General features: G+C 51.0%; 1 protein-coding gene across 1 annotated transcript in view; it reads left to right on the plus strand.

Annotated features, from left to right (window-relative positions):
- The window catches only part of LOC142292076 (gametocyte-specific factor 1-like), a 157,900-nt gene that overhangs the window by 108,915 nt on the left and 26,336 nt on the right, over positions 1–22,649 (plus strand). The window contains exon 7 of the mRNA XM_075337175.1: positions 11,873–11,930. Within this exon, the coding sequence (XP_075193290.1) occupies positions 11,873–11,930 (58 nt within the window). The remainder of the gene's footprint in view (positions 1–11,872; positions 11,931–22,649) is intronic.

Raw genomic sequence — 22,649 nt, forward strand, 5'->3', positions numbered from 1 at the left:
TCCGCAGGATCTTGTGGCTTCGAGTGGAAGGCAGATGCTTCTTCAAAGAAGTACCTTGCTGGGCTCCCTTTTGCTGGGTCCCGGCTGTTCGGTGAACAGCTGGATGAAATTATTAAGGAAGCTACTGGCGGGAAGAGTACTTCCATGCCACAAACCAAAACCAGGAAACCTGTCCAGGGTAGGAATCAGTCGAGGTTTCGCTCCTTTCGTTCCTCCAACTGGTCGTCCTCTAAGCCCTCGGCCTCGTCCACTAACTCAGCCAAGGACCAGAAATCCAACTGGCGCCCAAAAGCGCGTCCACAGAAGACCGCAGGAGGTGCTGCCGCTAAGGCAGCCTCCTCGTGACCATCTGTCCACGCCAGCAACGTCCTTAGTCGGTGGCAGGCTCTCCCACTTTGGCGACGCGTGGTTTTAACACGTCTCCGATCAGTGGGTGAGGGATATCATCTCCCACGGCTACAGGATAGAATTCTCTTCCAGCCCGCCAAACAGATTTTTTCTCTCAACTCCCCCCTGCTCCAAGACCGCCGCCTTCTCACAGGCCGTGGCATCCTTGCAGGCCAACGGAGTAATTCCCGCCCGGGAACGGTTCAGAGGTTTCTACTCAAATCTCTTCCTAGTCCCCAAAAAGGACGGTTCCTTCCGGCCCATCCTGGATCTCAAGCTTCTCAACAAGCATGTTCAGGTGCGGCACTTTCGCATGGAGTCTCTGCGATCAGTCATTACTTCAATGACCCAAGGGGATTTCCTGGCATCCATCGACATCAGAGATGCCTATCTGCATGTGCCAATTGCAGTTTCACACCAGCGTTGGCTACGTTTTGCAATCGGAGAAGATCATTTCCAATTCGTGGCTCTCCCCTTCGGGTTGGCCACAGCCCCTCGGGTATTCACCAAGGTCATAGCAGCAGTGATTGCGGTCCTGCACCTACAGGGGTTGGCAGTGATTCCTTACCTGGACGACCTTCTAGTCAAGGCTTCATCCAGCGCGGACTGTCAGCGGAGTGTCTCGCTCACTCTCGCCACTCTAGCAGAGTTCGGGTGGCTTGTCAATCTTCCCAAATCCACTCTGACTCCGACCCAGAGTCTCACGTACCTAGGGATGCAGTTCGGGACTTTGCCGGCACTTGTGAAGTTGCCCTTAGTCAAACAGCAGTCCCTCCAGCTGGCGGTGCGCTCTCTGTTGAGGCCCCGCCGTTATACCCTCAGGCGCCTGATGCAGGTGCTGGGTCAAATGGTGGCGTCAATGGAGGCTGTTCCTTTTTGCCCAGTTTCATCTGCGTCCCCTGCAGCTGGACATTCTCCGCTGTTGGGACAAGCGGCCTTCCTCCTTGCACAGGTTAGTGGCTCTGTCGCCACAGACCAGGAGCTCTCTTCAGTGGTGGCTTCGGCCCCTCTCTCTGTCCCAGGGGAGCTCCTTCCTGGCCCCAACCTGGGTGATCCTCACCACGGATGCCAGTCTATCTGGCTGGGGAGCGGTATGTCTCCACCACAGAGCGCAGGGCACTTGGACTCCGTCCGAGTCAGCCCTCTCGATCAATGTGCTAGAAACCAGAGCTGTGCTTCTGGCTCTCCTAGCTTTTCACCACCTGTTGGCGGGCAGGCACATCCGAGTCCAGTCAGACAACGCGACAGCGGTTGCCTACATCAATCACCAAGGCGGGACTCGCAGCCGCCTGGCAATGTTGGAGGTACAACGCATCCTTCAATGGGCGGAGGACTCCAAGTCCACCATATCCGCAGTCCACATCCCAGGCGTGGAAAACTGGGAGGCAGATTATCTCAGCCGTCAAACCGTGGACAGTGGCGAGTGGTCCCTGCACCCGGCAGTGTTTCAGTCAATCTGCCGCAAATGGGGCACTCCGGACGTGGACCTAATGGCATCCCGTCACAACAACAAAGTTCCTGTTTATGTGGCTCGCTCCCACGATCCTCAGGCATTCGCCGCGGACGCTCTGGTTCAAGACTGGTCCCAGTTTCGTCTGTCCTACGTGTTTCCCCCTCTAGTTCTCTTGCCCAGAGTCCTGCGCAAGATCAGAATGGAGGGCCGTCGAGTCATCCTCATTGCTCCGGACTGGCCCAGGCGAGCTTGGTACCCAGACCTGCTCCATCTGTCCGTAGAGGTGCCGTGGCATCTCCCGGACCGTCCAGACCTTCTCTCACAAGGTCCGTTTTTCCGCCTGAATTCTGCGGCTCTCAAGTTGACGGCGTGGCTCTTGAGTCCTGTATCTTGACGGCTTCTGGTATTCCTCCTGAAGTCATCTCCACTATGACTCGGGCCCGTAAGTCTTCCTCCGCCAAGATCTATCACAGGACTTGGAATATTTTCCTGTCCTTTTGTCGCTCTTCCGGCCATCCTCCTTGGCCATTCTCCTTGCCGACCCTTCTGTCCTTTCTACAGTCCGGTCTGCAGCTAGGACTGTCCCTTAACTCTCTCAAGGGACAAGTCTCAGCTCTGTCAGTGCTGTTCCAGCGGCGTCTCGCCCGGCTGGCTCAGGTCCGCACCTTCATGCAGAGCGCGCCTCACATCATTCTGCCTTACCGGCGGCCCTTGGATCCCTGGGACCTTAATTTGGTTCTCACAGTTTTGCAGAAACCCCCCTTTGAGCCTCTTAGGGAGCTTTCTTTGTTTCGTCTTTCACAGAAAGTGGCCTTTCTGGTGGCCATAACTTCCCTCAGGAGAGTCTCCGATTTGGCTGCGCTCTCTTCGGAGTCACCTTTTTTGGTTTTTCATCAAGACAAGGTGGTTCTCCGTCCGACTCCGGACTTTCTTCCTAAGGTGGTCTCTCCTTTCCACCTTAACCAGGACATTACCCTACCTTCCTTTTGTCCGGCTCCTGTTCATCGCTTTGAAAAAGCGCTGCATACTCTGGATCTGGTGCGTGCTCTCTGGATCTATCTGTCTCGCACCGCTGCTCTTAGGCGGTGCACTTCTCTTTTTGTGCTAACCACAGGTCGGCGCAAGGGCCTCTCTGCTTCTAAGCCGACCTTAGCCCGTTGGATTAGGTCGACCATTTCGGACGCCTACCAGTGTTCTCAGGTGCCTCCCCCGCCGGGGATCAAGGCACACTCGACCAGAGCTGTCGGTGCCTCTTGGGCTTTCAGGCACCAGGCTACGGCTCAGCAGGTCTGTCAGGCTGCCACTTGGACTAGCCTGCATACCTTTTCAAAGCACTACCAAGTGCATGCTCATGCTTCGGCAGATGCGAGCTTGGGCAGACGCATCCTTCAGGCGGCTGTCGCCCATTTGTGAAGTTAGGCTCCGCCTACTTCTTAGTTTTTCTGTTTATTTCCCACCCAGGGACAGCTTTGAGACGTCCCATGGTCTGGGTCTCCCAAAGGAACGATAAAGAAAAAGAGAATTTTGTTTACTTACCGTAAATTCTTTTTCTTATAGTTCCGTATTGGGAGACCCAGCTCCCTCCCTGTTGCCTGTTGGCAATTTTCTTGTTCCGTGTGTTATCACCGGCTGTTGTCGTGGACAGAGTCTCCGGTTGTTCCGGTTCTTGCTCTGTTTTACTTGTGGTTGGCTATTCTCCTTCAGCTTTTGCACTAAACTGGCTGAGTCTGCTCATCAGGGGGTGTATAAGCTCAGAGGGAGGAGCTACACTTTTAAGTGTAGTACTTTGTGTGTCCTCCGGAGGCAGAAGCTAAACACCCATGGTCTGGGTCTCCCAATATGGAACTATAAGAAAAAGCATTTACGGTAAGTAAACAAACTTCTCTTTTTTATGCGACGCGTTTTACAAGCTACTTTGACACAAAATTGCGGGCGAAATATTGTTTTGTCATAGCTGGTAATAATTTTATCGTGTTTAGCAGCAAAAGTTGAGCTAGTATGCCAAATTTCAGCATCATAGCCAGTATAGAACTCTAATGGCTATGTGCCAAAGTTTGCAAAATCCTCTTCGCTGAAGCCGCAGGCTTGGAACCTCCAGTGAAAGGTCAACAGTGCCCAATATATTTGAGATCTGGCCCTAAAAATTTACACAACCTCTTTTCAAACATACATGTACATCCTTTATAAATTTTCAGCAAGATCGGAGAAGGTCGACTTGACATGGAATGACCCTTAGAGTTTTTTCTGTCCACCATTGCTGTGCAGGGCTGGAGCGGGGAAAGGGAGTCCCTTCCCACCATTTTCTTTATATTATATTTTCTCATGCCGCCTTGTCAGAGGTAAGCCCGGTCCCCCCGATACTCGATAAGCCATGCCCCCTCACGAAAGCTTGCGTACCTCTCCTCACACAGGAGCCCTGCAGAGCATTGCTCCCTCTTGTTGTGATCGGAGCCTGTGGATGTCTCTCAGTGCTGGCATCCTCCTTCCCACAGGAACTGGGACACAGGGGGGGGTCATCAGGTTCTGGGTGAGTTATAGCCTCACTTGCACATTACCTCTGCGGGGCATTGCTCCCTCATGACAATCAGAGTTTGTGGCTCATCAGCCAGAGGCTGCAGTCACATGTTTTATGCCCTGCACAACTACAGCAACAACTATAAGACTTTTAATGTATCCTGCCACGCTGAGCTACTAGGGGATGATAGCACCTCCTCCTTCTGTGAGTCCGGTGCCCCTGTAGCTACCCACCACCACCACTGCAGCAACCGCTGCCAGCCCAGAGCCTACGGCTCCCAGTCCCCCGGAATGGGCACAGTTCCCAGAACCTGGTGCTGGCTATGCAACATCGTCCTCACACCCCTCTGGGTCCCTGGACAGAACGCAGCCTGATGACACATCTATAGAGGGTCCTTCTGATAAGAATCAGCCCTCTGCTTCACCGGTTGCAGATAAGAAAAAGGGCATGGTTCTCCCTCTGGGGTACACAGATGGGGTTCTCCCACATGTTCTGCAGTCTCTGAGGAGCCGGAGGAAGGCGAATGATGTTTGTACCAGGATGATTCCTTGGTTTCAACCTCCCCGAGCGATCAAGCTGCGATGGACTCTTTTATTGCAGCAATTAACCAAAACTCTGCATGTGGAAGATCTCCCATCCACTACTACTGACCATACGGTCTCCTTTAAAAGGGTGAAGAAACCTCAAAAAAAAAAAAAAAAAAAAAAAAAAGGTTTTTGACAGCGCTTCGGTATCCGTAAACTCGTGGAGTCCCGGTACCCCCTTTAGCTTAGCTGTCTCTACGGGCTGGGCCGATCCGGCCTCGGTGGACCCTCACCCGGCTTCCGCCTGCCTGAAGGACCTCCTGTCTTTTACTTGATGGATCCACCTCCAAGGACCCGACAGACAAGTGGAGCAGCTCGATCGCTCCGCCTTGAGGCTGTGGGTCCCTCTCCCCTTCCGTGTGGGTCGCACAGGCACCAGGACTACCAGTTTCCCTCAGACCCTCACAGATGTAACAGTTCACATTGCTGCGGCGGCAGAGTACCTCATGCAGGCCTCCCTCGACGCTGCTACCTGCGCAGTTATTGCCGCCTCAAATACCATCGCCATCTGTAAGGCCCTCTGGTTCCGATAATGGAGAGCGGACTCGGTCTCTAAGAAGCCTGTCACAGTACTCCTTTCCAGACCGATGGTTTATCGATCGTCCGGACAGGCTCTTTTTTTTGTCTGACGCCACGGGAGGAAAAGAGTACCTCCCTCCCCCAACTCTAGCCCAGGATGTTTTTCACTAGACACGCAGGGCCCGGCCTTCTCAGCCCTCCCCGAATCCATCGAGTCCTGGCAGTCTAGACACAGACCAAGGAGTCTCGTCCTCCTCCATCTGGGCTGCCGCCTCAGACCACAAATGGGTGCGACACCTTGTGTCTTCTGATTACCACATTGAATTCCGGACCCGATCCCCTGGTCAGTCTTTTCTCTCAACCCCCCCCCCCCCCCCAAAGGCTCCAAAATACCGCGAGGCCTTCTCCTCAGCAATACACTCCCTCCAAACGGCGGGGGGTGATGGTACCGGTTCCGGACGGCGAGAGGTTCAAGGCCTTCTATTCCAACCTCTCATGGTCCCCAAAAAAGGACGGGTAAGTTCGACTCATCCTGGACCTCTAACACCTGAGCAAACATGTGCATGTAAGGAGATTCAGAATGGACTTCCTAGGGTCCATTATTACCTTTTATGGTTAAAGGAGAATTCCTTGCCTCCCTAGCTATCAGGGACGTGTACCTGCACATACCCATCGCTCCAGCTCACCAAAAGTTCCTCCGCTTCGCTGTTCAGGACTTTTCATTTGTGGCCCTACCCTCGGCTCTGCCACAGCACCAAGGGTCTTAACAAAGGTCATGGCGGCCGCCATGAGTGCCCTTCACGCCAGGAGAGTGGCTGTTCTGCCTTGCTTGGATGACCTCCTCATCAAGGGCTCAACCAGCGTGCAGATCTCTGTGGGCACCCTATCACGCTTAGGGCGGCTTCTGACTCCAGTCAAAATCCGTCACCTGCCTGGGCATGTCCCTGGACACCCTTCGGGGCTTGATATTTCTCCCTCAAGACAAGGCGACCGATCTACAACAAGCAATACGCTGCCTTCTACATAATCCTCTCGCTCCATACAATTCAGTATGATAGTGCTAGGTAGGATAGCGGCGGCTATAGAGGCAGTACTGCTCCCTTAGCCACACCACCGCCCACTGAAGCTTGCGCTTCTAGCTGCCTAAGACAAGAGCCCCTTTTTCCTTGGACGAACTTTTCACCTGACACCTTCAGTCAGGTATGCGCTTTGCTGATGGCTTCAGTCCTCTTACATATCGAGAGGGAGTTTTTCTCCCCCAAGTGAACTGGCTACTCCTGGCCACGGACGCCAGCCTCTTAGTCTGGGGAGCAGCGTACTGACTCTACACTGCTTGGGGACGTTGGACGCCCCAGGAGTCTTCCCTTCCCAGAAATCATCCTGAAAATCAGTGCGATCTTTCTCGCACTCAGGTCATTCCCCCCTTCTGGTAGGAGGTCGTTTGATTCGGGTCCAATTGGACAATGCAACAGCTGTGGCGTAGGTCAATCGGCAGGGAGGTACCAGCAGCAAGACAGCTTATTTCAAGGTCCTTAGGATCCTCACCTGGGCCGAATCGACGGGGGTCTGTGTTTTCAGCGTTACACATACCGCGAGTAGAGAACTGGGTGGCGGACCTTCTAAGTCGCCAAGGCCTGGCCGCCGGAGAGGGTTTTCTCCACCCAGAAGTGTTCCCACACATCTACACTCGCTGGGGTACACCAGACGTGGATCTAATGGCCTCAAGGTTGAACGCAAAGGTACCCACGTTAGCCACGTCACGTGATCCACAGTCCATCGGCGCGGATGCTCTAGTCTCCTGAAGTCGCTTCCGTCTACCTTACATGTTTTTCACCTCTGCCCCTGCTGCTGCGAGTAATCGGGAAGATCAAGGCAGAAGGAGTCCCGGTGATACTAATAGCACCGGACTAGCCCAGGTGCGCCTGGTATGCCGAATTAGTACAATTGCTCATGGCGCCTCGTAAGCATCCCAGACCTGCTGACTCAAGGGCCCATTTCCCATCAGAACTCCAGAGCCCTGAAGCTGACGGCCTGGCCATTGAGACCTGGACTTTAACAAGAGCGAGATTCTCTCCCGTGGTCATCTCCACCATGTACAGTGCCCGAAAGCCAGCCTTCATCCCGTATTTACCACCGTACGTGGAAAACTTTCCTTTCCCAGTGCAGGGAATCTAATGTCCAACCTATGCCTCTGGCGATCCCCAGAATTCTTGATTTTTTTTTTTGGATTTTTTTTTTTGCAGTCAGGTTGCAAAAAGGGTTGTTCCTTTACCTCAAGGGGCAGGTTTTATCTCTCTCAATATTCTATCAATACCGCCTAGCTTGCAATCTGCAAGTCAAGACTGTGCTCAAGGGTGTTTCCCATCTAGTTCCCCCGTGGACCCGTGGACTGGACCCATGGGACCTCAATCTCGTTTTGGACTGTATCCAGGGTCCCCCTTTGGACCTTTTAAGGAATCTTCTCTTGCTCTTCTCTCCTGGAAGGTAACATTCTTAGTGGCGATTACGTCCATCAGACAAGTTTCGGAACTGGTAGCACTCTCTTGCCGCGAACCCTTTCTGATCTTTCATCAGGACAAGGTGGTTCTACGCCCCCTTCCGGATTTTCTTCCGAAGGTTACTTCCCTGTTTCATATGAACGAGGACATTGTTCTGCCTTCCTTTTGGCCACACCCAATCCATAGGGTGGAAAGGTTCCTATATTCACTAGACCTTGTGAGGGCTCTCAGATATTACGTACCCAGGACAGCCCCTTCAGGAACATGGACTCCTTGTTAGTCATTCCTGAAAGGCCTAAGAAAGGAGACGCAGCTTCATAGGCAATGCTGGCTCGCTGGATTAGCTCTGCGATCCAGGAGGTCTACCGCTCGCAACTCAAGCCCATTCCTAGTGGGCTGCGGACTTATTCCACGCGAGCAATTGGCGCCTCTTGGGCCATTAGGCATCAGGCTTCATTGGAATAGGGTTGTAAGGCTGTGACCTGGTCTTGCCTACATACTGTTTCAAAGCATTACCGAGTCCATACCCAGGCTTTTGCTGAGACGAACCTAGGTAGGAAAATTCTGCAAACGATAGCCAGGAGCGCCTCCTGAGATAGGTGCTCCACTATCTGGGACTGGTTCCTAGTCCTTGAGTTGCGTTGTTTGTTTACCCACCCATGGACTGCTTTAGGACGTCCCATGGTCCTGTGTCCCCCAATGAGGCGTCAGAGAAAAACGGATTTTTGTGTACTCACCGTAAAATCGTTTTCTCTTAGCCATCATTGGGGGACACAGCACCCTCCCTTTTGCCCTGTTGGGCCTTAGCTTTTTTCTGTCTCAGTACTTTTTTGTTATGAGTATTCATTCACGTTTTTTGTTACTTGTTCTCCTACTGCTTGTGTACTAAAACTAAAGTAGCCTGGCTGGGCCATGGGGTGTATACTGCAGGGGAGGAGCTAACATCTTTGCATCTACTTAGTGTCCTCCTATGGATAAGCAGCATAACATCCATGGTCCTGTGTCCCCCAATGATGGCTAAGAGAAAACGATTTTACGGTGAGTACACAAAAATCCGTTTTTTCGGGGAAGCACGGTATAAACCTATCACAGTAGTTAACCTCTTCAGTGAACACAGGTAGACTAAGAAAAAAAAAAAAGGCCAAAAAATTATGTTTTTTTTTTCATCATACCACTGGGAAAAAAACGTTATAAATGCACAGCCCAAGCAGCAGATTTTCAGGCTGCTCATGAAGCTTCCTGGATCCAGTCTGTTTCTTTTGATATTCTTTTGATACTCTCCCTTGTAGAGGCACAGCTTCCTTTGCATCCTCAGAGGAGAGTCAATGCTGCTGGTCTGAATTGTCAGTCTTCAGGGGTGCACCACCCCCGGCAAAGCAGAAAGGCGAGCGCACTGCACTCCTGAAGCTTCACCTTGAGAAAGCCCCTTTTAACATTCAAATCAAAAAGGGTATGTACATACGTCAAGTATTCGCTGCACTGAAGTGTGGATAAGAAAAATGTAGCATAAAATATGCATAGATTTTCCTGCATGTTTTTTTTTGCCCATTAATTAGAACGTGAAAAATGGAGCAAAAAATGGGAGAGTTGACCTACTGCGGATATGGGAGACTGCTTCAAATCTGCAAGATAAAAATAACTGATCCAGCAGACTGAGTATCACATTGACTTTGCTGGGACTAGGAAATCCTTTTGGTTTTTGTGAAAAATGCATGGAAAAAATTAAACACAAATGCAGCAAATATTTAAGGTGTGCACATACCCTAAAGGGTGCTTTACACGCTGCGACATCGCTAACGATATATCGTCGGGGTCACGATGTTTGTGACACACATCCGGCGTCGTTAGCGACATCGCAGCGTGTGACAGCTAGGAGCGACGATTAATGATCGCAAAAACGTCAAAAATCGTTGACACGTCGCTCCTTTTCATAATATTGTTGGTGGTGCATGCCGCTGGTTGTTCGTCGTTCCTGCGGCGTCACACATCGCTATGTGTGACACTGCAGGAACGAGAAACATCTCCTTACCTGTGTCCTCCGGCAATGAGTAAGGAAGGAGGTGGGCGGGATATTCTGCCTGCTCATCTCCACCCCTCCGCTTCTATTGGACAGCAGCTGTGTGACGCCGCACGAACTGCCCCCTTAGAAAGGAGGCGGACCGCCGGCCACAGCGACGTCGCAGGGAAGGTAAGTCCGTGTGACGGGTGTAAGCGATGTTGTGCGCCACGGGCAGCGATTTGCCTGTGACGCACAACCGATGGGGGCGGGTACGCTCGCTAGCGATAACGCAGCGTGTAAAGTGCCCTTAAGGCTATGTTTACATTCAGAGTTTTGGTTTTTATAGTGCCAGGAAAAGCTGTGAGACTTCAGAAATTCTATAAGCACAGATTTTTTTTTTTTTTTTTTTTGACTGAATTTGAAAACTGCAATTTTTTTTTTTTTTAAATCTGCAGCATGTCGTCTTTCAGCATTTTTGCAGTGTTTTTTTTTTCCACCTAAAGAAAGCAATGAGTGCAAAAACACACATCAGACTATTTTGCAGCATTTACATTTATTAAAGATGTAAACAAAGCACACGTAATCCGCATCCAGAAAAAGCCTGTTTTGAACAACCTGTTATTACTGCTGAGAGCAGTTTTTGACTGCAGAAAAACCCATCACCTAGCATTGCTAATCAGCTTTTGGTAGTTTTGTCTATGGTGATGCAGACGTGAGTATTTCAGGGTAACATGCCTGCGGTACACACCACCACTTATTTGGGAGCAGCAGGACCAGTATTAAGATAATATGCCCCCTGATATGGTTAACCATGAACGTTTGGAGACAGTTACTTTTGAGAGAGGCTTCCTCGATAATTGAGCTCAATACCAGATAGCCCATTGTTGTGAATCTTTATTTGTTAAAGGTGGTCAAAATGGTAATGTATTTGATACAGTTTAGGTATTATATTATATGTTAACATGCTTTTGTATTTACCGTGCATGCAGGGATGTGTGTCCTAATGCACATTTGGCAATATTGCCCTTGCTTGGATATGATTTGGTTCTTGTGGTTTAAAATACTGTGTATGTTAATTTAGAGCACACTATGACTAAAGGCCCTGTTACACGCAACGGCATCACTAACAAGATATCGCTGGGTTCACATAATTCGTGACGCACATCCGGCCTAGTTAGCGACGCCGTTTCGTGTGACACCTACAAGCGACCACTAACGATCAAAACTACTCACCTGATCGTTGACACGCCGTTCATGTCCCAAATATCATTGCTGGTGCTGGACGCAGGTTGTTCGTCGTTCCTGAGGCAGCACACATTGCTACGTGTGACACCCCAGGAACGACGAACAACACCGTACCTGCATCCTCCGGCAACGAGGTGGGCATGTCGTTAATGCGGCTGCTCTCCGCCCCTCCGCTTCTATTGGCGGGCTGCTGTGTGACGTCGCTGTGACGCCGCACGAACCTCCCCCTTAAAAAAGGCTGTTCGCCGCCCACAGCGACGTCGCTAGGAAGGTAAGTATTTGTGACGCGTCCTAGCGATATTGTTCACCACAGGCAGAAATTTTCCCGTGACGCACAAACGACGGGGGCGGGTGTGTGTAAAGCGGCCTTAAGGGCAATTTATTGAGCAATCAATAATACAATCCTTGGCCGTTTCAAACAATAAAGAATCACAAAAGTGTAAATTCTATTTAATTTTCCAATAAAATCCATCTTTACTAGAGGTTCAGGAGGTCTTGCTGAGCACTGATTGCAGAAACAAAGGGATCAAAGTGCTGTGTTTTTATTAATCAATAGGTGCTCTCTAACCTCCTAATTACCATCGTCATTATATAATTGATCATATTTATGATTTCATGTATGTGTGTGTGTGTATGTTAATATATATAATTTAATTTATGGAAATCTTCTAGATTTGCAGAGTGAGAGGGGCACATTCGTATGGGGTACACCTTCTTATCCAGGTCCCTGGTAAGTTAACATGTGACGTATCTAACGTTTTTTTCAGGCCTGACTTGTCTTGATACTTATAGCATAAACATCTCCCACAGTGCTGCACACAGGAAAATAACTAAGGCTGCTTTCACACTACGTTTTTTTAACATCCGTCATGAACGTTTTTTTAACGCAAAAGCGGATCCAGTGCAAATGCGTTTTCATTTCAATGCATTTGCAATGGACTCGCGTTAACATGCGTTCACCTGCGTTTGCGTGCGTTATAGTGAGGATCCAGCGACTTGCAGTTTAACATTTTACAAAAACGCTACTTGTAGCGTTTTTGAGCTGCGTCCAAATACTGCAAATTGCTGGATCATGACTAAACAGCACGCAAACGCATGTGAACGCTGGCATGCTGATAGACAGGATCCTGCTTGCTCTACTGAGCATGCACAGAAACTAGTCTCGGGTGATCAGTCCCTCTCTCTCCTCCCTCTCTCACCCTCGCCCTCTCTCTCTCTGTCTCTCCCCCTCCCTCTCCTGTCTCTCTCTCCCACCTGAGAGATGCGGACACTCGTAACCAAGGTAAATATCGGGTAACCACTTCTCTTAGTTACCCGATGTTTATGTTGGTTACGTGTACAGACGCTCGTAACCAAGATAAATATCGGGTATCCAAGCAAGTTACCCGATGTTTACCTTGGTTACGAACCTCCGCAGTTGTAAGAAGCCGGCTCCCAGTCTGGCACGTTTAGTTCCCCTCACTCCCGATCACATGACTCCAATGCCCGCCCCTAAACATCCAGTGACAGGATCCTGCAAAGTAACACATGCGTTAGCATGCGTTTTTTGCTGTAAAAGCAGGATCCGCTTTTACAGCAAAAAAAGTTCATGACGCATGTTAAAAAAACGTAGTGTGAAAGCAGCCTTAGTTACAATCAAACATGACTGTTACGTCACTGCGGCTGTATTAGGAAAAATAAACCTGTTCTATTAAAAATGAATGTTCTCGTCTTATCCCAAAAAAAATAAAGAATTCATGCATTTTTTTCACATTTTATTTATTTAAAACAAAAAACCTTGGTGAATAAATGTATACTTATTCTTAATTCAAACGATATATAAAATTGTAGGTGATGTAATTGTAATTAACAATTTTTCACACAGAACTAAAGCAGAAGACACATGATACAGACGGCAGTGTGAGAGGTGACAGCAGCCATATTGTCACTGATCTGTCACTGTATTTGTATGTGATTCAGAGCACAGTAGGGGCGCACAATTTGCCACCTCTGCAGAACCACAGACATGCTGGAAAATATAGGCTACATCATGAGATGGAAAAAAGGAATTATGATGGTAAATGGCGCAGAAACTGCAAACCAGCTAAATACATAAAAAAAAATTGACAATAAATACTCCGATGTGAAAGTAATCTAAATTTATTTATTTATTTTTTTTTGAAAAACAAAGTAACACTTTCAAATAGGAAAATAAATTGGAAACATTAACACTTTAATTGTTTTAACACCTGCACGATTGTTGATGTATGTCTACGTTAAAGGTCATGCCCCTAACTTTGATACAGGCTCACACGCCAAGCCTGGATTTTTCCCTGCACGTCAGGTAATCTGATCAGCCGTCCTGTGTCCCTAACAGCTGCAGGTGGATCGGAGATCCGTGGGATTTAACACACACCGGTGGGGAGCGCGCCATTACCTGCTCCCATCGGTGTACCCGTGACATGATCATGGGGCACTGATGATTGTCACAACGGCCATGGGTCATTTGATGACCCCTGTGTCTGTCATCACGATTCTCCTGCATGCCAACATTCATAGGAGATTCTGATTTCTGCTATATAGAGTAGTACTGATGCACCTCTCTGTATAGCAGAAGCAATCCAATGATTGCAGCGTCAAGTCCCCCAACGGGACTAGTACAATACAAAGTGGGGAAATTTTTTTTTTCTAGAATTAAGAAAAATACAAGTTCAAATCAACCTACTATCAATTATTTTGCCAAATGATGTACTGAGAAACATGAAAGCAATCTTAAGTGGATAAAAATGACAACCGTACAATCGCCATTGTTTTTCGGCTTTTGCTTTGATTGCGTTCTTTCTGCATTAAAAATGCCCACATACAGCCAGCCATAAAGAGAGCTTTTCAAAGGGACGGAGGGCGTTTTTTTTTTGTTTACCTTCAGTGAGAGCCGATCAAAGACTGCAAACAGCTCAGTCTATCAAAAATGTTCAATTGAGTGCTTACATATGTAGAGCACCCAAAGTCTGACACTGATTTTTTTTTTTTTGTAAAGTCCTTGTTCGTTACGAACCCCAAACTTTGAAGTTGGGGTTCTCTCATCTCTAGTCATTAACCATCTTATTCTGTATTTAATAGGCCTCATTCACACGTCCATGTTGTATATACAACACACACACACAATCTATTATGCTATTCACATGTGCCGTGTCTGTACAAAACATGGAGACATGTCTGTTTTTGTTTTTTTTTTTGGTGGCAGCACAGACTACAAGGGACAATACAAAAAAGAAAAGTCCACAGAACCTTGGTTAAAAAACGTGTGTGCCTGTGCAACAGCACAATCAGCACCTCATGAGCGCACGTCCATGATCAAGGGATCACTTGAAACAACATACCAATAGTAAGGATGACAGCGTTCATCCGGGTGAAAAAACATGCAATTCTTTATTCCATCAGTTGTGTAACAGCAACGTTTCGACCTGGTGGTCTTTGTCAAGCTTGATAAAGACCACCAGGTCGAATCGTTGCTGTTACACAACTGATGGAATAAAGAATTGCATGTTTTCTCTGACGCCTCATTGGGGGACACAGGACCATGGGTGTTATGCTGCTTATCCATAGGAGGACACTAAGTAAATGCAAAGATGTTAGCTCCTCCCCTGCAGTATACACCCCCTAGCCTAGCCAGGCTACTTCAGTTTTAGCTTAGTGTCTATAGGAGGCACATCTCTGCAGACTACTGCAGCAGGAATTTTTTTATTTTAGAGGTTGACGGTTCCTTTGGGGACCGATTTCCCAAAACCATCAACAGGCGGGAACGCGGAGTATCGCCTCCCCGTACACCCTCCTGCGACGTTGGATCCTGGGCTGTTACTCACTGGACGACAGGTCTCATGGCACTTATTTTCCAGAGCCCAGAGCAGATTAAAACTTCCTCAGTCCCTCTTGCAGGCTCTGAGTTGGTACACGTTCTGCACCAAGTGTGACCAGGCATCAGACTGCCATCTCCACAGGAGCTGAGGTGAGATCATTCCGATTTTTCCAGAGCAGATGAAAACTTCCGCAGTCCCTCTTGCAGGCTCGGAGTTGATACACTGCATCGGTGTGACCAGGCAGCAGGCATCAGACTGCCATCTCCACAGGAGTTGAGGTGAGATCCTTCCGATTTTTTTCCAGAGCAGATGAAAAACTTCCTCAGTCCCTCTGGCAGGGTCTGAGTTGATACACGTTCTGTGACCGGGCACAGCAGCTGTCAGAATCTGCACACTGGCTCCCTGACAGGAAATTGGAGCAAAGGTCACACTGACTGGATGCACATGGGCTGTGATTGCAGACTCCTGCATAGCATTCCACCTGTGGCGGGGGGGAGGGGAGTGCAGCCGCAGCTGTGGTAGACTGAGGTTTTTCTATCCACCATTGTTGTGCAGGGCTGGAGGAGGGAAGGGGGAGTCCCTTCCCACCTTTTTTTATTATATTTTCTCATGCCTTCTTGTCAGAGCTAAGCCCCGTCCCCTCCGACACTCGATAAGCCACGCCCCCGCCCTCACACAGGATCTGCAGAGCATTGCTCCCTCTTGTTGTGATCAGAGCCTGTGGGCGTCGCTCAGAGCTGGCTTCCTCCTTCCCAGAACTGGCACGCAGGAGGAGGGGTCATCAGGGTTCTGGGTGAGCTATAGCCTCACTTGCATATTAGCCCTGCAGAGCATTGCTCCCTCATTACAATCAGAGTTTGTGGCTCATCAGCCAGGGGCTGCAGTCACATGTTTTATGCCCTGCACAACTACAGCAACAATTATAAGACGCTGAGCTACTAGGGGATGATAGCACCTCCTCCTTCTGTGAGTCCGGTGCCCCTGTAGCTTACCCCCCACCCCCTCCCCCCCCTTGCCACCACCGCAGCAACCGCTGCCAGCCCAGAGCCTACGGCTCCCAGTCCCACAGAATGGGCACAGTTCCCAGAACCTGGTGCTGGCTATGCAACATCGTCCTCACACCCCTCGGGGCCCCTGGACAGAACGCAGCCTGATGACACATCTATAGAGGGTCCTTCTGATAAGAATCAGCCCTCTACTTCACCGCTGGAGATCAGAAAAAGGGCATGACCCCCATGGTTCTCCCTCTGGGGTACACAGATGGGGTTCTCTCACATGTTCCGCGCTCTCTGAGGAGCCGGAGGAAGGGGGAATGATGTTTGTACCGGGATGATTCCTTGGTTTCAACCTCCCCGAGCGACCAAGCTGCGACTTATTGCAGCAATCAACGAAAACTCTGCATGTGGAATATCTCCCATCCACTATTACTGACCCTGCGGTCTCCTTTAAAAGGGTGAAGAAACCTCAAAAAAAAAAAAGGGATTTCTTTGTCGCTCCATTGGGAGACCCAGACAATTGGGTGTATAGCTTCTGCCTCCGGAGGCCACACAAAGTATTACACTTTAAAAAGTGTAACCCCTCCCCTCTGCCTATACACCCTCCCGTGGATCACAGGCTCCTCAGTTTTATGCTTTGTGTGGAAGGAGGCACACATCCTCTCATGCATTCTCAACTTAGTTATGTCGGTTGGAAGAAAAGAGGGCCCCCACGGGGCCCCCGGCATGTTTCCCTTCTCACCCCACTACGTCGGCGGTGTTGTTAAGGTTGAAGTACCCATTGCGGGTACAGAGGCTGGAGCCACATGCCGTCTCCTTCACCATCCCTTAAGCGGCTCTGGGAGAAGTGGGATCCTAAGCGGTCATCCATTTACTGGGACCGTGCTCCATCCGCAGCCCCTGTGGGAACCTGCCGGACCGTAGCCTCTTCAACCTCAGGGACCGGGCCCTGCAACTTAAAGGTACTCTGTGTCCCCATAGGGGACTGTGCAGGGAGCGCACCTTCTTCCCGGAAGCCGCGGCGGCTGCTGAATTCAGGAGGCCGGTGGACTTCCGCGCCGACCGTGCCTGCTTGTCGGGCGCGGTCTCAAATTTAGTCCCCGGCTTCATCGCGGCCCAGTCGCAAAAATCCCGCCCCCGGGCCTGCCTGTCAGGGGTAAGGGCGGGATTACCGACCTGACGTCGGATGTGAGGGCTGGAGCATCCTGCATGTTTCCTCCCCCCTCACTGATCACTGTGGGGACCCCAGATTCCCGCACTTTTGCTGGCGCCGCCCACGGCTCCACTCCTCCCCTGAGAGCTCCGGCAGCCATTTTTTTGGCATTCTGCCGGTGGAGGATTCTCAGTGAACAGCTCTGCAGCTCCGGGGATACAAGGCAGGGAATCTGGAGGACACACTCCGCTCGTTAGCGGTCGGTAAGCCACACCGGTCACCCGGTGCTGGTCCCCTTAGGGTGCCGGATTAGATACGTATATATATCTATATCTATCTGTTCGGTGGGCTGTATACCCCTTTCCCATATACCCTCAGTGATCACTCTCCTAGGAGACAACAGCATGTCGTCCACAAGGAGCAAAGCTGCTAAGGCACAGGGTTTTTTTGCGGCCTGTACCTCTTGTGGGGCTATGTTACCTGCAGGTTCCACCTACCCTCACTGTGAGCAATGCTCGACCCCTGTTTCGCTTGCTCAGCCGGAGCCTCGGACACTGGTGGGCCCCTCGGCTCATGTAGACCCCCCTGCTCCCCCTGACCAGTCTGCAGGGACAGAGTTCGCCTCTTTTGCTGAGAAACTCTCTGAGTCACTTTCTCAATCCATTGCACAGTCTATGGACAAATGGTCTTCTAAGCTGCTAGAGGCTTTGCAGTCCAGACCGGACCCTTCACAGGCCCAGGCCCCTCTCGGTCCGCGCCACAGCGCGCTCATAGGTTGGCCCCTCGGTCTCAGGCGGAGGACTCCTGCCCGGACCGCAGCCCCCGACCGGCTAAGCGGTCTCGCTGGGACTCTTCCCCAACTTCCTCTCGCTGCTCGGGTTCCCAGCTTGAGGACGAGGCGGATGTCGCAGCTCAGGGCTCTGACCCTGACGTCGCCCTTAACCTTGATACACCTGAGGGGGACGCCTTAGTAAATTATCTTATCTCGTCCATCAACTAGGTGTTAGATCTCTCTCCCCCGCCTCCTCCTGTAGAGGAGTCGGCGTCTCAGCAGGAGAAACACCAGTTTCGGTTCCCCAAACGTACACGCAATACGTTTTTCAATCACTCTAACTTCAGGGACGCTGTCCAGAAGCCCAGAGCGGTCCCGGACAAGCGCTTTACTAAGCGCCTCACTGACACGCGTTACCCCTTCCCATCTGAAGTCGTTAAGGGTTGGGCTCACTGTCCCAAGGTGGATCCTCCAGTCTCCAGATTGGCGGCTAGATCCGTGGTGTCGGTTGCAGATGGCTCATCGCTAAAAGATGCCACTGACAGACAGATTGAGCTCCTGGTGAAGTCCATCTATGAGGCCACGGGCGCGTCTTTTGCCACGGCCTTTGCAGCCGTGTGGGCACTCCAAGCTATCTCGGCTTGCCTGACTGAGATTAATGCTGTCACACGTAATTCTGCTCCGCAAGTTGCGTCTTTGACCTCTCAGGCATCAGCCTTTTCATCCTACGCCATGAACGCCGTCCTGGACTCTGCTAGCCGTACAGCTGTAGCATCCGCTAACTCGGTGGCAGTCCGCAGGGCCATGTGGCTGCGCGAATGGAAGGCAGATTCGGCTTCCAAGAGGTTCTTAACTGGTTTGCCGTTTTCTGGCGACCGTTTGTTTGGCGAACGATTGGATGAGATTATTAAGGAATCCAAAGGAAAGGATTCCTCCTTACCCCAGGCCAAACCTAAGAGACCTCAACAGAGAAAGGTTCAATCGAGATTTCGGTCCTTTCGTCCCTCCGCCAAGTCTCAATCCTCTTCGTCCAACAGGCCGGAGAAAGACCAGAGGAACTCCTATGCGAGGCGATCCAAGTCTCGCCCACAAAAGGCCGCAGGAGGCACTGCCTCCAAGACGGCTTCCTCATGACTCTCGGCCTCCCCTGACCGCATCCTCGGTCGGTGGCAGGCTCTCCCGCTTTGGAGACGCCTAGTGGCCACATGTTCAAGACCGATGGGTGAGAGACATTCTGTCTCATGGTTACAGGATAGAGTTCAGCTCTCGTCCTACGGCTCGCTTCTTCAGAACCTCTCCGCCGCCCGCTCAGGCCGACGCACTTTTTCAGGCAGTAGCCGCTCTAAAGATGGAAGGAGTTGTTATCCCCATTCCCCTTCAGGAACGTGGTCGCGGATTTTACTCCAACTTGTTCGTGGTGCCAAAAAAGGACGGGTCATTCCGTCCTGTTCTGGACCTCAAGCTGCTCAACAGACATGTGAGAACCAGACGGTTCCGGATGGAATCTCTCCGCTCGGTCATCGCCTCAATGTCACAAGGAGACTTCCTAGCATCGATCGACATCAAGGATGCTTATCTCCATGTACCGATCGCACCCGAGCATCAACGTTTCCTGCGTTTCGCCATCGGGGACGAACACCTCCAGTTCGTGGCACTGCCTTTCGGCTTGGCGACAGCACCACGGGTTTTCACCAAAGTCATGGCATCCGTTGTGGCAGTCCTGCATTCTCAGGGCCACTCGGTGATTCCCTACTTGGACGATCTCCTAGTCAGGGCCCCGTCTCGGGTGGCGGGTCAACAAAGTCTATCTGTCGCTCTGGCGACTCTCCAGCGGTTCGGGTGGATCATCAACTTCCCGAAATCCAAGTTGACACCGACCCAATCACTGACGTACCTTGGGATGGAGTTTCATACCCAGCAAGCGTTAGTCAAGCTTCCGAGAGACAAACAGCTTTCTCTGCAGGCAGGGGTGCAATCCCTTCTTCGGAGTCAGTCACACCCCTTAAGGCGCCTCATGCACTTCCTGGGGAAGATGGTGGCAGCTATAGAGGCAGTTCCGTTCGCGCAATTCCATCTTCGGCCACTCCAATGGGACATTCTCCGCAAATGGGACAGGAGTTCGGCTTCCCTCGACAGGAACGTCTCTCTTTCCCTTGCAACCAAGACGTCACTTCAGTGGTGGCTCCTTCCCAACTCTGTCGCAGGGAAAATCCTTCCTACCCCCAACCTGGGCTGTAGTCACCAGGGACGCGAGCCTGTCAGGGTGGGGAGCGGTTTTTCTCCACCACAGGGCTCAGGGAACCTGGACTCCGATAGAGTCATCCCTTCAGATCAATATTCTGGAAATAAGGGCAGTGTATCTAGCCCTATTGGCTTTTCATCGGTGGCTGGAGGGCAGGCAGATCCGTATCCAGTCGGACAACGCCACTGCCGTCGCATAGATCAACCACCAAGGCGGCACTCGCAGTCGTCAAGCCTTTCAGGAAGTCCGACGGATTCTGCAGTGGGTGGAAGCCACAGCTTCCACCATCTCCGCAGTTCACATCCCGGGCGTAGAGAACTGGGAAGCAGATTTTCTCAGTCGTCAGGGCATGAACGCGGGGGAATGGTCTCTGCACCCAGACGTGTTTCGAGAGATCGGTCGCCGCTGGGGAACGCCGGACGTCGATCTCATGGCGTCACGGCACAACAACAAAGTCCCGGCATTCATGGCACGGTCTCAGGATCACAGAGCTCTGGCGGCGGACGCGTTAGGTCAGGATTGGTCGCAGTTTCGACTGCCTTATGTGTTTCCTCCTCTGGCGATGCTGCCCAGAGTGTTACGAAAGATCAGGTCCGACTGCCGTCGCGCCATTCTCGTCGCTCCAGACTGGCCGAGGCGGTCGTGGTACCCGGATCTGTGGCATCTCACGGTGGGTCAACCGTGGGCGCTTCCAGACCGCCCAGACTTGCTGTCACAAGGCCCGTTTTTCCATCTGAATTCTGTGGCCCTCAACCTGACTGTGTGGCCATTGAGTCCTGGCTCCTAGCGTCTTCAGGGTTATCTCAGGATGTCATTGCCACCATGAGACAGGCCAGGAAGTTTACGTCCGCCAAGATCTATTATAGGTCTTGGCAAATCTTCCTATCCTGGTGCGCTAATAACGGTTTTACTCCATGGCCGTTTGCCTTACCCACTTTTCTTTCATTCCTTCAATCCGGAATGGACAAGGGTTTGTCACTTGGCTCTCTCAAGGGCCAAGTATCGGCGCTCTCCGTCTTTTTTCAAAAGCGCCTAGCCAGGCTTCCGCAGGTCCGCACGTTCCTGCAGGGAGTTTGCCACATAGTCCCACCTTACAAGCGTCCGCTGGAACCCTGGGATCTTAACAGGGTGCTAACGGCTCTTCAGAAACCACCTTTCGAGCCGCTGCGGGATGTCTCTCTATCACGTCTTTCGCAGAAGGTGGCCTTCCTAGTGGCAGTCACATCACTTCGGAGAGTGTCTGAGCTAGCAGCGCTGTCATGCAAAGCCCCCTTCCTGGTGTTTCACCAGGATAAGGTGGTTCTGCGTCCGGTCCCGGAATTTCTCCCTAAGGTGGTATCCCCTTTTCATCTCAATCAGGATATCTCCTTGCCTTCATTTTGCCCTAATCCAATTCACCAGTGTGAAAAGGATTTGCACTCTTTGGATCTTGTGAGAGCACTCCGGCTCTACGTGTCTCGCACGGCGCCCCTGCGTCGTTCAGATGCGCTCTTTGTCCTTGTCGCTGGCCAGCGTAAGGGATCGCAGGCTTCCAAGTCAACCTTGGCTCGGTGGATCAAGGAACCAATTCTCGAAGCCTACCGTTCTTCTGGGCTTCCGCTTCCTTCAGGGCTAAAAGCCCATTCTACCAGAGCCGTGGGTGCGTCCTGGGCATTGCGGCACCGGGCTACGGCTCAGCAGGTGTGTCAGGCAGCTACGTGGTCTAGTCTGCACACTTTCACGAAACACTATCAAGTGCATACCTATTCTTCGGCAGACGCCAGTCTAGGTAGGCGAGTCCTTCAGGCGGCGGTTGCCCACCTGTAAGAGGGGGCCGTTTTTTCGGCTCTTTTTATTGAGGTATTCTTTTACCCACCCAGGGACTGCTCTTGGACGTCCCAATTGTCTGGGTCTCCCAATGGAGCGACAAAGAAGAAGGGAATTTTGTTTACTTACCGTAAATTCCTTTTCTTCTAGCTCCTATTGGGAGACCCAGCACCCGCCCCTGTACCCTTCGGGCTGGTTGTTTTTTTGTGTACACATGTTGTTCATGTTGAATTGTTCTTTTGGTTCATGGTTTGCAGTTCTCCGAACATCCTTCGGATTGTATTTACCCTAGACCAATTTATAAGTTTTCTCCTTCCTGCTTTTGCACCAAAACTGAGGAGCCCGTGATCCACGGGAGGGTGTATAGGCAGAGGGGAGGGGTTACACTTTTTAAAGTGTAATACTTTGTGTGGCCTCCGGAGGCAGAAGCTATACACCCAATTGTCTGGGTCTCCCAATAGGAGCTAGAAGAAAAGGAATTTACGGTAAGTAAACAAAATTCCCTTCTTTAACGCCGACAGACAGACAAGTGGAGCAGCTCGATCGCTCTGCCTCGAGGCCGCGGGTCCCTCTCCCCTTCCGTGTGTGTCGCACAGGCACCAGGACTACCAGTTTCCCTCAGATCCTCACAGATGTAACAGTTCA

Source organism: Anomaloglossus baeobatrachus, chromosome 2, assembly GCF_048569485.1.
Source record: "Anomaloglossus baeobatrachus isolate aAnoBae1 chromosome 2, aAnoBae1.hap1, whole genome shotgun sequence".
Taxonomy (NCBI): Eukaryota; Metazoa; Chordata; class Amphibia; order Anura; family Aromobatidae; genus Anomaloglossus; species Anomaloglossus baeobatrachus.